The sequence below is a fragment of the Osmerus eperlanus genome, chromosome 11 (genome assembly GCF_963692335.1).
Source record: "Osmerus eperlanus chromosome 11, fOsmEpe2.1, whole genome shotgun sequence".
In the NCBI taxonomy this organism is placed as follows: Eukaryota; Metazoa; Chordata; class Actinopteri; order Osmeriformes; family Osmeridae; genus Osmerus; species Osmerus eperlanus.
Window position 1 is genome coordinate 13,702,943 of NC_085028.1, and position 12,629 is coordinate 13,715,571.

At 41.5% G+C, this 12,629-nt stretch overlaps 1 protein-coding gene across 6 annotated transcripts; it reads right to left on the bottom strand.

Annotated features, from left to right (window-relative positions):
• Window positions 1-181: 181 nt before the first annotated feature.
• On the bottom strand, window positions 182-11,492 carry dyrk1ab (dual-specificity tyrosine-(Y)-phosphorylation regulated kinase 1A, b). 6 transcript variants are annotated; one of them, XM_062472256.1, is made up of 12 exons: window positions 11,230-11,492; window positions 8,826-8,895; window positions 6,979-7,175; window positions 6,699-6,791; window positions 6,385-6,573; window positions 5,996-6,143; window positions 5,437-5,723; window positions 5,106-5,252; window positions 4,860-5,000; window positions 4,318-4,621; window positions 4,021-4,145; window positions 182-3,839 (listed from the first exon to the last, which is right to left on the bottom strand). In XM_062472256.1, exons 2-12 carry the CDS (start codon window positions 8,833-8,835, stop codon window positions 3,252-3,254), a joined length of 2,229 nt encoding a protein of 742 aa, XP_062328240.1. In that variant the 5' UTR covers window positions 8,836-8,895; window positions 11,230-11,492; the 3' UTR covers window positions 182-3,251. The 6 variants fall into 6 exon arrangements, with proteins under 6 accessions (XP_062328240.1, XP_062328239.1, XP_062328241.1 ...); XM_062472255.1 differs by having other exon boundaries at window positions 10,579-11,492; XM_062472257.1 differs by lacking the exon at window positions 11,230-11,492 and adding an exon at window positions 9,871-10,349.
• Window positions 11,493-12,629: the final 1,137 nt, after the last annotated feature.

Genomic DNA, 12,629 nt, shown 5'->3' on the forward strand with positions numbered 1-12,629 from the left:
GTTTGTGGATTACTGTAATCTAACTTTGCTCACTCCTAGAGAAATACAATAATCGGTATGTGAGCATACATCTATGTTAAATGCAAGTATGTAATCTTAGTAGCCTAAATGTAATGGAGAACAATCCTAGAGTGGTGGGGAAATATGTGTCGAAGTGGAAGAATAAAGAGACAGAGAACAATTCAATTAACTTCTTTTTATATATCATACATAAGACTGTCTTAATATAATACAAAGGGCATTGTCATATACACAGCAAAGTCTTGACTAGATCTTACAATCTGTGGATACATGGACTTATCCTTTCCCCCCCATGCTGTTCAGTTTTTTAGTGCATGTTGCATGTACAAAAAATGTGATAAAATGTGAAATCAATAATGAAGGAAAAGAAATTCAAATGAAATCAGAGGACTTGGAATTTTCTAAGGTGGAGGATATCATGTCAACAAGTACAAACGTTTGTGTGAGACCCACAAACATAACCTTATGGAAAATAGAACCACTGTTCAAACATGTGCTTCTCATAGAACCAAAAAGTAAGGTTTGTGATGTACATGCACTTACAATATACCCTGTGAAAATTAAGGTTTGAAGATCTAGCTTTCCCTGCTTGATTCAAACCCTACCTCAAAGTGTTGTCCTGATGTAGTCAAGTACCTCTGCCTCAAGGCAAGGTTACGCCACTGACATAAGAAAACAGAGGAGTTCCTGCCCACTGAATGGTCACCAAATTGACAAACATAACCAACATACCAGCAGGAGCAAGGTAGTGAGTTCTATACTTCCTTTATTAAAAAAATATAAATATATACATAAAATTCTATTTCAACTATTAAAAAGGGGCTGCATTTCATGACAACTGCTCTAGATAAGAGGTCAATCAGCATGATCTGAAACAGGCGCACACTTAAGAGTCACTCTGAAGTCAATTCTTTTCTTTTTTTTTGTCTTTATTTTGGAATGTTTTGTACCAGTATGAGTGCCAGTTAAATCACTGGCATTTTCTGAATGTCTCAAATCATGAGGGGTAGTAGAAATGATTGGGGCCGACCTTAACATCCAGCTAAATCTTAGAGCTCATTACAGGTAGCTTTACATCAGGTTTGTAGGCCTACCAAAATATGATTTGTCCATGGGATGGTTTTTCCTCTGAACTATGACAAAAGAATGTCCTACAAGTTCCTGCTGTCTGCATTTTGCTTACACAAGCAGGATTTTGGTCGAATTACTTTTCCAAAGTTGACAAAAGAGAGTAAGAAAAAATAATACGCACTTCAAAATCCCTGATATAAAATAAAACAAAACAAATTTCTGGTTATTGACAAGTTGTAATGACATGCATGTCTGCTTCGACCAAGCACATGTGATTGAGGGTGGCACCCTTTCCCTTTGAACAGGACAAAACGTTTAGGCATCTGCTCCACCAAATCACAGCATAACATTTCAAACAAACTCAAATAGATTTTCCCACAACTGTCTCACTTTACTGCAGACACAGAAGAGACTTAAGTAGTCGCGTGTTTTATGGCAGCAGATAGCATGTTGTTCAAATGATGTATGAAAGTCAGCAAAACCATTTGAAACAGTGATGTGGGGGGAGGGGCAAATGCAGACATAGAATGCAGTAGTCTCCTTTAAACCATCAGCTTCTATCCTGCTACTCTGGAGCCTGCAGAGTAACTACCAATGTCTCTAACATATCAATATTTTAAAAGACTCCTGATAAAAACCTACCAATTCATGTGGAAACAGTTCTGGTAAAACGTTGCAACCAAATCAGAATACAAGGTGGCTAACAATTAAGTTAAACATCAATCTCCAGTTTTGCTAAAGAAATATATTGCAGCTGTTAAGTATCGACAATAAAATAAGATCTTGATAAACTTTGCCTCAAGAGTGGTGAACTGCTACATTATTGGTTACAGACACCTACTGTATATGCTATAAAACAACTGCTTTGGTATAAAAAATATCCAAAGGGAAAATAAATTCATTGTAAAATTCACAGCATAATTTGAGGAGAAAGAAGGCAGTCACTTAACACGTTTGTTTTTTCTTCAGTTTCCATGTTTTAGATGGAGAGACATTTGTGCAGATGTTGTGATGAGGAACTACATGCATAAGGGAAAAAAATAAACAAAAAACAAATAAACGGGTTGACTCGATTGTTCTTTCCACTGCAAAATCCTTAATCTGAGAATAAGGAAGTAACGTTTAGGAGGTTGGTGTGTACAATAGACCCTGTTACGTGGGGCCCTGTTGAAGAAATCTTTGTAGAGAAAGGCCTCAAAAATTACCATTCTTAGTTACCTTTTTCTGTTGTTTTAACATCCTTAAAGAATCAAGGGCTGTCTAAAGATAAAAATAGAGGAAAGTCATCCAAAATCAAATGGTAATGTCCAACTCCATCCCATTCCAAGTCCATGAGTCGTAAGGCCAAAGGGTTATCTCAGAACCAGCCACTGACTGTCTCCTCCACACTGGGCCGGATCTTCCTGTCTCCGGAGCCCATCACTGTCCTTGTCTGTGCCCGGTCGGGGTCTCAGCACACTGGGCCACAGGGCTCGAAGGGTGCGGCTCCACCTCCTTCTCGAACTGCCCATGCCTCCCACCCCCCCACCCCCACGACCAGTGTTGGTACCTACCTGCGGGGCTTGCCTTCCACTTGGCCAGCGCACGCTGAAGGAACTCCACTGCCATGTGCTCCCCTCTCACAGAGTTACACAATACCGACCAACAACACGAAATATCACTGCAAACACTTCCCTCCTAGCCAAGCTACAGGTTTTACAAGCAGCTCTTATGTGAAATTTCACTTAAAAGGGTAAAACAATTAACAACCAGTGGAACATAAATGTCAAGACATTCCACAGATTGAACTTAATAGGATGTGTTAGCATTTCATAACTGAAAGGTACCTGTGAAACAGCTTCAAACTTGATTCAGAAATGCTCAGAGATTTTGCCACATAATACATAATAGGGATAACTTGTTACATGAATATAGTGATATGGCAAATGGAGTTCTCAATCTTACTCTGGTTATTTTTGTTATATTATGTGCCTAATGATTGTAAAAGAAATATGATGGAAATTACATATACTTTTAACAAAGGTTCTTCTCTGTAGTAGCGATTCAGTGATATCTCCCTTCTGACGTGAGCAGCTTTTGTTCTCAACACACCTGTAGTAAAAAAACACCACCTTAAAAATGACACACAAGGGGGAACACACAGCCAAATGTCAGTGCAGTCACGAGCTGGCCATGGAACTCTGCTGCACACATACTCCAGTCATGGGAGACTCCTCCCGGTCCATGCCCTGTCTCATGCCCAGGTGCCCCTCCGCTAGGTAGTGGGCCGGCCCCGTGTTTGTGCCCATGGGGTAAGCAGGGTGCGCTGCCATGCCAGTCTCCTGCCGCGGGTTTGAGAAGGCACCCAGCCCCATGCTCAGCCCACCGTTGCGACCAAAGTCCAGGGCACCAGCGGGCAGGTGGCGCAGCTGGTAGGCCTGGTTGCCATGGTTCCCAGTGGAAGAGGAAGATGTGGAGGAAGAGGAGGCAGAGGAAGACAGGGAGGTCATAGACAGATGGCCATGCACCACCTCCATAGAGTCCTGGGTAGAGGAGCTGTGTGTCGGGGAGGTGTAATGGCGTGGGCGAGGCCGCGTGGCCATCACCTGCCCATGGTGATGATGAGGGTGGGAGTGGGGATGGAGGGCCTTGGGGTGCTGTGGGGGTACGTGGAAGGTGGTCTCTTGAACTGGATGGGTCTCTCCCGTGACTGCCTCTGGTCCAACGCCACCTCCCCACACCAAGGGTGGTGGGTACGGCTGTCTTGCCTGTCAGTTAGTCAAGAAAGAGAGACGGATGCTCAGTTCATGCACCTTTCATTTACGTCATATTAGTACCCCGGCCAGGATCATTATACCCTATACTGTAATATATTGTTAAAATAAGATCAAATTTGGTTGCTTTGTTCAATGGCTAACAAGACAGACTGAAGTTAGGTCTGAGTGTCACCTGTGGACAGAGGGTGTCACCGTCTATGGCTGGCAAGGCCGTGCCAAAGTGCCCTCCACTGTGCAGGTGGTGGTGGGTGGGGTCTGATCTCGCTCTGCCACTGGTGCTTGTCCCAGAAGACCCCCCTAGAAGACCAGAGGTGGCACAAACACAGAGATTCAGAATAGACCTCACAAAACATATCTCTACTTAAAAAAAAAAAACTGTTTCATGGAAAAGCTACGGACATCAACACTGCATTCGATTGGACCATGAAGTGAATGGTTTGGTGGCCTAGTAATTTAGTTCCATTGTTACCTGAACTAGAGGAGGTGCTGGAGGTTGTTCCTGAAGACTGGGACTGCTCCAATGCAGGGCTGGTGGACACACTGCTGCTTGTGTTGGTCCCTTCGTCTGCAGTCTTCTTGAAGAAGCTGTGCTGCAGGGCGTAGTAGGGCTGGATGCGGCTCTTAGGGTCGTAGTCCAGCATCCGCAGGATCAGGTCCTTGAACTTCAAGTAGTCCGCGACAGCATGGCCAGATTCTCCTGCCCGCCGCCCACCTGGACCTCCGGCCTCGACACCCAGGATGGAGTGGAGCTTCCGTGAGGCTGGAGGCTTATACTGGTCAGGGGAAAAGGAGAAAGAGCATGGATCTTGTTCTGAGATCTTGTTTCATTCTTAAACATGAATTGTAAACACAGCCTCAAAAGATTAAACTCGTATGCAAAAAAAGCTGGGATTTCATCACCATGACTGGAGACAGCTGTACACCATCTTACAGTGTATGATTGTGTCTACTCTACACCAAAGGTCTATACTGTAGCGCCCCCACATGGTAAGTATGCAGAAGTGCACTTACCCTTTTGCCATCTTTGGTCTTCTTTACACTCCATGTGCCATCCGATAGCTTCTCAAAGAACTTCCTGGCTTTTGGGGCTAGGTCCATTATGTGATTGGGTGGGATACCAAGAACTTCAACTATCTTGTTCATCTGGTCCACCTAAGAATTAAATATTTTTAATAAACGATTACTTTTCATGACATCAATAAAAATCTGCAAGATGCATTACAACAGACTTTAGAAGATCAGACCAGGCTAACATACCTCATTGGCTCCACTGAAGAGGGGCTCTCCAGTATGCATTTCCACCAGGATGCAACCCAAGGACCACATGTCAATGGCCAGGTCATAGGGCATTCCCAGCAACACCTCAGGAGACCGGTAGAAGCGACTCTGGATGTACTGGTATATCTAAGAAGAGGAAGGACAATATGGGACATCTTCCATCACCACAACAGTCGCCCACCAAAGTAACACATGACAATCCACAATCAGAACAGGAGACAGAATTGAGGACTGGACAAAGTGGAAGAGGAGAGAAAAATATATATAAAAAAGTAAATGAACATAAATTCTTAGTAGTAATATTAAATACCCTCTGTCCCAGTTGGCATGAACTGCCAAAGTCGACTATTTTGATGGCGCTTCTCTTGGGGTTGCAGAGCAGGATGTTCTCGGGCTTCAGGTCACAGTGGATGATGCTGAGCTCGGGCGTGGCCAGGAACAGCAGCGCTGTGCACAGCTGCTGGGCAAACTTCCGGGTCAGGTTCAACGAGACACCACGGAAGTTAGTGTTCCGCAGCAAGTCGTACAGGTTGTAGGAAAGCATCTCAAACACCAGGCAGAGGTGGTTCCGGAACATGAAATGGCGCTTGAGGTGAACTGCATTAAAAGAGGTACAAAAGGGGTCAACTGATAACCACACTGAAAGAAAAGGGAGTGACTTACATTTTACATTTAGTCATTTAGTCATTTAGCAGACACTCTTATCCAGAGCGATTTACAGTAAGTACAGACATTCCCCCCGAGGCAAGTAGGGTGAAGTGCATTGCCCAAGGACACATCATTTTGCACGGCCAGGAATCAAACCGGCAACCTTCTGATTAATAGCCCGATTCCCTAACCTCTCAGCCATCTGACCCTCTACTACTTACCGATGTAGTACTTCATCTCTGTGTCATGCTTGTTCATGAGCTCAAGGAGACGCACTTCAATCTGAGCTTGATTGAGAAAAGCTTTTTTGTTCTTGATGATCTTGATGGCAACCCACTCCTGCTCTGCACGGTCATAGGCTTTAACAACCTATAATGCATTTAAAAAAGGAAGAAAATACATTAACACACGCTAACGGACTGTCTTTTTCACACTGACCCCAGTTCTCAACCAACAAGGCCACATTCCAGCACATGTCAACATCACTACTGCGGTTATAAAGTCTCCGACCCAATAAGAATATGCTGCAAATGGCCACATTAGAATGATGTTGTTTGTTTTCATGGAACAGGCTACAATGGTTGTTTTCTCCCCCAGAAGCATTGTATACCTGTCCAAATGACCCTTTTCCTATCAAGGAGTCAATTTCATAGCGGTCCATCCATTTCTCCCCATTCTTGACAATGTAGTCGTAGTTATCATCGTCATAGCCATCATTGAAGACCTTCCTCTCTTTCTTGTGACTGGAGTCTTCACCCTGACCCTGTTGGTGACGTCGTTTCTTCTTTGCATAATACACCTAGTGGAGAGGCATACAAGACACCAGTTACTTTTGAGAAAGAATATATGCATCAATCCAGTCTTCATAAACCTCAAATGTTAAAGCATAGGCCCAAATGTACAAACCAAAATGGCCAGTCTCACCTCATTGATGTGTTTGTATGTTTTAATAAGATCGATGGAGAGCTTCCTCAGGGGAGCCGAAGTTGGGTCACGAAAGCACTGGGGCATGTGCCTCTGGAAAAACAATGGAGCAGGAAACAGAACAGTTAGTCATTTGATTTGATTGGGGAGATACATGTAATTTATGCTGGTGGCCAAATGCTCAACTTTAAAGTGCGACTTGCAAACACACACACAAAAAAAAAATACAAATAAAAAAGATTATAATAAGTGCACAAATGCTCCTGTGTGAGTGCTGTACCGGGTTGGCAGTGAGCTGTTGATTCGGGTCGCTGTACGGTAAGACCGTAACAGATTGATCAGTACTCGGCTGGTGGCGGTCACTGTACTGCTGGTGCGTATGGGGCATTGGAGCAGCCATCTGAAGACCAGCAGCGTGGAAAGAAAAAGAGGGCGCAAGCCGGACGGACGAAGGTTTGCATGCTGAAGTCTCTCCTCCTGAAAACAATTAACAAATGTGTACTTTAGGTAAAGATGTAGCTTTACAAAATAAATTGTTAGAAGAATCAAGAGCATTACTTTCATGCCAAAATGGGAGGTACATTAGGTGCATGTACAGTAGCATGTAGTACTAGCACTCAAACAAACCTCAAACCATTGCTGAACTAAACCAGTCAATACTTGAACTGTTGTAAAATACAATCATTGATAAACACGTTTTATATAAGTATCATTCACCACAGCCTGCATAAAAAGGTATTTAGGACTCTGCACTTTCACTCAGTTCTGTAAGGCTCCAATTACGTTACTTTTACCATTTCTACCATTTTCGTGGGCTAGGCAGTATCTGTGGCAGGTGCATGTGAGGGTGGAGAAAGAAGATCCCCCCGTATTGCATCAAGTTCACAGATTATGATAGTTACCAATGTTTTTTAGTGTGTAACAATTTAAAGGAGAATGTTCCTTTTCTAACCTATAATCAAATATATTCATAAGAAATTTAATTAGGTCATTAGTTCTATTATAATTCGATGAAGAATATAGGTATAAGATTGAGTACATTTTTAGAAAACAATGAAAAAAAATAAGTGCAGTGAATCATACTGTATGTCAGTTTCAGAAAATTAATAAATAGCATATTCATCTATCAGCGGCTCTCATCAGACAACACAATTTACCAGTGCTACACAGTAACCACTATTCAGAATCCCAGCAACAGCACCTAATTAGCATAGCCTATCACCACAGAGATACAGCGTGATTTGGCAAGCCCATCAATGCACAGACCAATCACAACGCAGTATGCAAATAGCCTACTTTTGTTGCCAGGGCAGAGCTGCTCCCATTTTCCAATGAGAAAACAAGAAATAAACAAGAAATAAAATTGAACTTTGGCACACTTAGAGGCTGCTTTCAACACACTAGAGCCTGACAGAAAAATAGCAGCACAGCCCAAATTCTGCACTTCATCTGAGAGCGTTAGGAACAGAGCTGACCCAGCTGTGGGGAGAAGAAAAAAAGAAAAAGAAAAAAAAAACTGCACATTCAGTGACAAAAACAGAGAACCTGGAGACAGTATGATATACTGTACATTACAAGACAGCCAGTTATTGAAAGGCCTAGCATTTTTTTTACTATCTGGAATGCCATACAAATTGTGATTATATATTGTTTTATTATAATACAGAATATATTGACATTACTATGTATAACTGCATCCCTATTTTAGTAGTGATTACCCTAGATGACTAAATAAAACCTACACCGTTTATACCTATGACAGCTTTGTCACAAACTACTTATACTATTTTAAAATGCTTTGTTTAATGTTTATAATTATTCATATTTGTTCCTTTGCCTTTATTTACAAGATGCGCAAACATGCTGGATATCTACGGCTAAAGAAGGCAGAAATACTTTCTATTCAGGCATATGAAGGATGATTTTGTGATACAATCGAAAATCATTAAATAGATTTAGTTATTCCTGGGGTATGTCCTGCATGTTGCCTTAATCAATCAAATATGACTTCTAATTGATAAGCAATGGCTGGGCCTGTTTAAGAGGTACTGTTAGACATTTGGAAAACGAAAGAAATTGATTGCCCCTCCCCATCAAAGAATAAAGACTTAATATGTTGCAGCTAACCTGGATGCATCGTCTCCTGTAAAATGTCATATCATCCTGGGAGGAGAGTCCAGCAGCAAACCACAACCCACTACAAAGAATACAAACAGATAATTATATTTAACAGTAATGGTGGGATCTACTTATGTGATAAAAAATAAATTTAAGAACTCTTGGTAGAAAAAGGGAACTTGTGGGAGTTTAGCCTCCACAATCTAATGTGCATCTAGTCCTATGCATTGGGATATTTACAGATTTTAAAACTTTTTTTGAAGGCAGTGTTTTTCTTATGGGCAGAAAATGTTTTAAAAACAAAATACAAGCAGCATGATGCCATTAATTTTTTGGGGAACTGCTCAAGACAACGGTTCACTTATACAGATGCCACCTTGTCAAGCAGGTCAAATTGGCCCTTCTTTTGTTGTGGCTATAATGTGACTGGAAATCTCCTCTCAGAATGTCAATGCACACTGTCAAAGGCCTCTTATGAATATAATCAAAATAATATGACATATACATACACAATACATTGTAGTTGCGTTTTTTGAAGTAGTAGTAGCCTAAATAATTCACGAAAAGATTGAGATTAAGCACTGTTCAGTCATTTGTGTGTCACTGTGAGCCCCAACTATCCTAATTCACTACAATCTACACAACAAAGGCCTGTTACTTCGAGATCAACATGAACATCAGATAAACGTCAAGAGCCCAACTAATTCGTAATCTATGAACATTACAACTGACAGTTTGCTAACGTTCGGCACATTCTCCGTTTTCAGAACCAACTTGTGAACAGTTCCTTTCCTGTCTGGTTTATATTCCTCAAGACATGAGCGGGCCTACATGGGAGCAAACATGGCAGTCTGGTTATCGAGTCCTGTGACTAAAAATCTATAGCTATTCCATCTCACTACTCGCCACTTTCAAGCGAAAACATTAACGTTTAAGTAAAACCATGTCATCCTTCACGTTAAAGAACGACACTTGCTTCAGTCATTAAAAGGGAGGTCTGAAATGTCATCGTTACAGAATAACTGACGTCTGCTAGCTAGCAGCATATACTTACAATTAATGGAGTATACCTCGTCATGGTTGAAATGTAGAAAGCAAATCATCACTAGTATCTAGCTAGTAAATCCGTTTCTCGAATCATCCGTTTACAATGACCAACTAGCTAGCTAGCAACAAAGCTAGACTAGCTAACTGTTGTTAGACAAGCCAGCTAACGTTTGATTGCTGTTCTGCGATCTTAGGACAAGCAGGCTTGGCTCTCTCAAGCGAGTGTTGCTTGTGACGATGTGTTCAACGGGTTGTGGGCCCGTGATTTGGTAGCCGTGCAAGCTAGTCTAGTCTAACGTTAGCTAGCTACCTAACTACATCGCAAAATATGGCTAACACAGCCTGCACTTGCAAGCTTAGTACTAGTTATATCACTGACTATCTTGAAGACAATTGCCAATAGTACGTTTCCTACGTTTGTCACAGCTAACTTGTTGGGAACAGCACACAATACGTCCATCCAATTATTTTGAAAACCCCGTACATCCGAACTGTCGTGGTCGCTGGCAAATGTGAGCGAGCTAGCACTGGCTATCCAGCTCTTGATAACACACAAACTATCAAGTTAGCTAACGAGCTAACTTTGCTTGCCCCGTAACCTGTGAAACCAAGCAACAACAAACATATTCCACAATAACCTTAGTTAGCTAGTCATTTAGTTAGCTATACAGTATCTAGTAATACATATCTACAATTTAAGACTACATAAGCTCACCTCTGACGGCACGATCTTCATTTAAAGTCCAATAACCTGTATGATGAGACAACGTATCCAGTTTGAGCTTCTCCACTCCCTGCGTGTTTTTAGCCAGTGTAAACTCAATTCCTTCTGACTAGCCACCAAAGTCGTCAAAATCGCCAGCCAATTGAAGTCTTGCTAGTCTAACTAACTTATTATCTGTCAAACGTAGCTGGTTCCAGCAAACAGCATCAGTAACTAAGGCAACACAGACAAGCGCCAGTTGGTGATTAGCTAGCTAACGTTAGTGGCTCTAATGAAGTAAACTAGCGTCGCGAATGTCTAAACGACCGTAGCTATCTAGCAAGCGAGTTAACTAGCTAGCTGAATTCAGTTGCTAGCTAGCTAGCCAGATTAGCTTCCGAGCTAGCTAGCTAACGTTAGCAATTGTACCGCTAAATCAACGTTGCTGAATTTAGACAAATCTATCCCGTACAAAATCAGCACGGAAGATATACGTGTCGAACATGTCGACAAATAAACTGAATTAAAATCACGACAGAAAAAATCTTATCCTCCGCTTCAGCTACTGTAATTTTAGACAATAATTTTTATGTCAATTTTCACAAAATGGCGCGCGTTCCAAACCTGCGCAGTGGACCGGCCCGCTAGACCAGAGATACGTACAACTGAGTAAGTGCGGCGCCGCCTAAAACATCCAACAGCACAAAAAAATCTGCTCCTTGGTGTTCTTAACCCAATCCATTGGATGCTTCACTTTCAATAAAAAATGTCAAGGGTATATCCAGTGTCAGCCTTATTCCGAGAGGAAAGAACATTTGAGGAGAACAGCGAAAAACCCCTTCTAACAAAATGGCGATGCCAGTGCTGTTACCATGGCAACTGTCAATCAAACTATCAAATCCCCGGATGAGCCAATGACGAATAAAATCTAGCATCGCATGCTGTCTGTCATACCTTGTCAATCGGGTTTTCAGTCAAATAAATCTAATGATTGTTATAATTGTGGGGACAACTGTGTTGTTGGTATATGTCCAACATCAATCACTAACTTTTTATATAGTGCACTGCACAAATGGATTTACGTCGCTAAAACTTGTTGCCAATCAAATTCTCAATACCACAGTAGCCTTTAGCCAACGTTGTGTAAATGTAATAGTCAATTGATAGCAAACTAAAATGAAACAAGTATACATTTGCTCCGATCGTCTTTCTTCTTTCTCCTCAAAATATGGCAGTTGTTTAGGGGAAAGCAGATATTTCATTTTACTAGGTGTCATGATGGTCACTCTTCCACAAGAGCAGTGTCCATGTTTCTTGCCTTGCGGCATTTGACAAGATGATAAACTAGCTTTTGACATTTGCATCATGACTTTGCATTCCATAAAATCAATTTCAAGTCCATTTCCAAAGAATTCCATGACTAAACTGCAACACTCACAACATATGCTACAAAATATAAATAACCAGGAACACTTCAAATTAATCAAGTGTTTTGCAATTTTTTTAGCCAGAAGATGGCAGCATAACCTTTTGTTTCGTGATCTAACCACTTACCGTCACGATGAGATTGAAGATTTTGAAATAAAAACTCAAATTTGTGATAGTAGACTAACCTACTTGTGTATGCCTACATTTTAAAACGTCCAAACAAAGTGAATAAACAACTTTTAAAACACATTAGTTTAACAAATTAATTGAATTAAACTAGTCTAAAGTTCACCTGTCAAAATTCTGACACTGATTTGTTGTTTTGAAAGTGAAGTTGTGGGCTGCTTTCACTTTTATCCACCAAAAGCCAATCTGATAACTGAATAAGATAATCAGTTGGGAAAAGATGTTGAAGACTGTAGCTACACAGGCCTTTTAATAGGCTATGTTAACTGTTTGGTGGATAACACAGTGCATTGCATGGGGCATCGGTTCCCGTTTATGTGAATGTTCGGTGGTCAGCTGGGCTGGCTTTCGGGTCTTCCAGTCCTCAAACCAAAACAGGATTTTAAAAATGCAGAACAGATCCAGTGGACAGTGGTGTGTCACATTGCATGATCAAATGTTTCTTATTA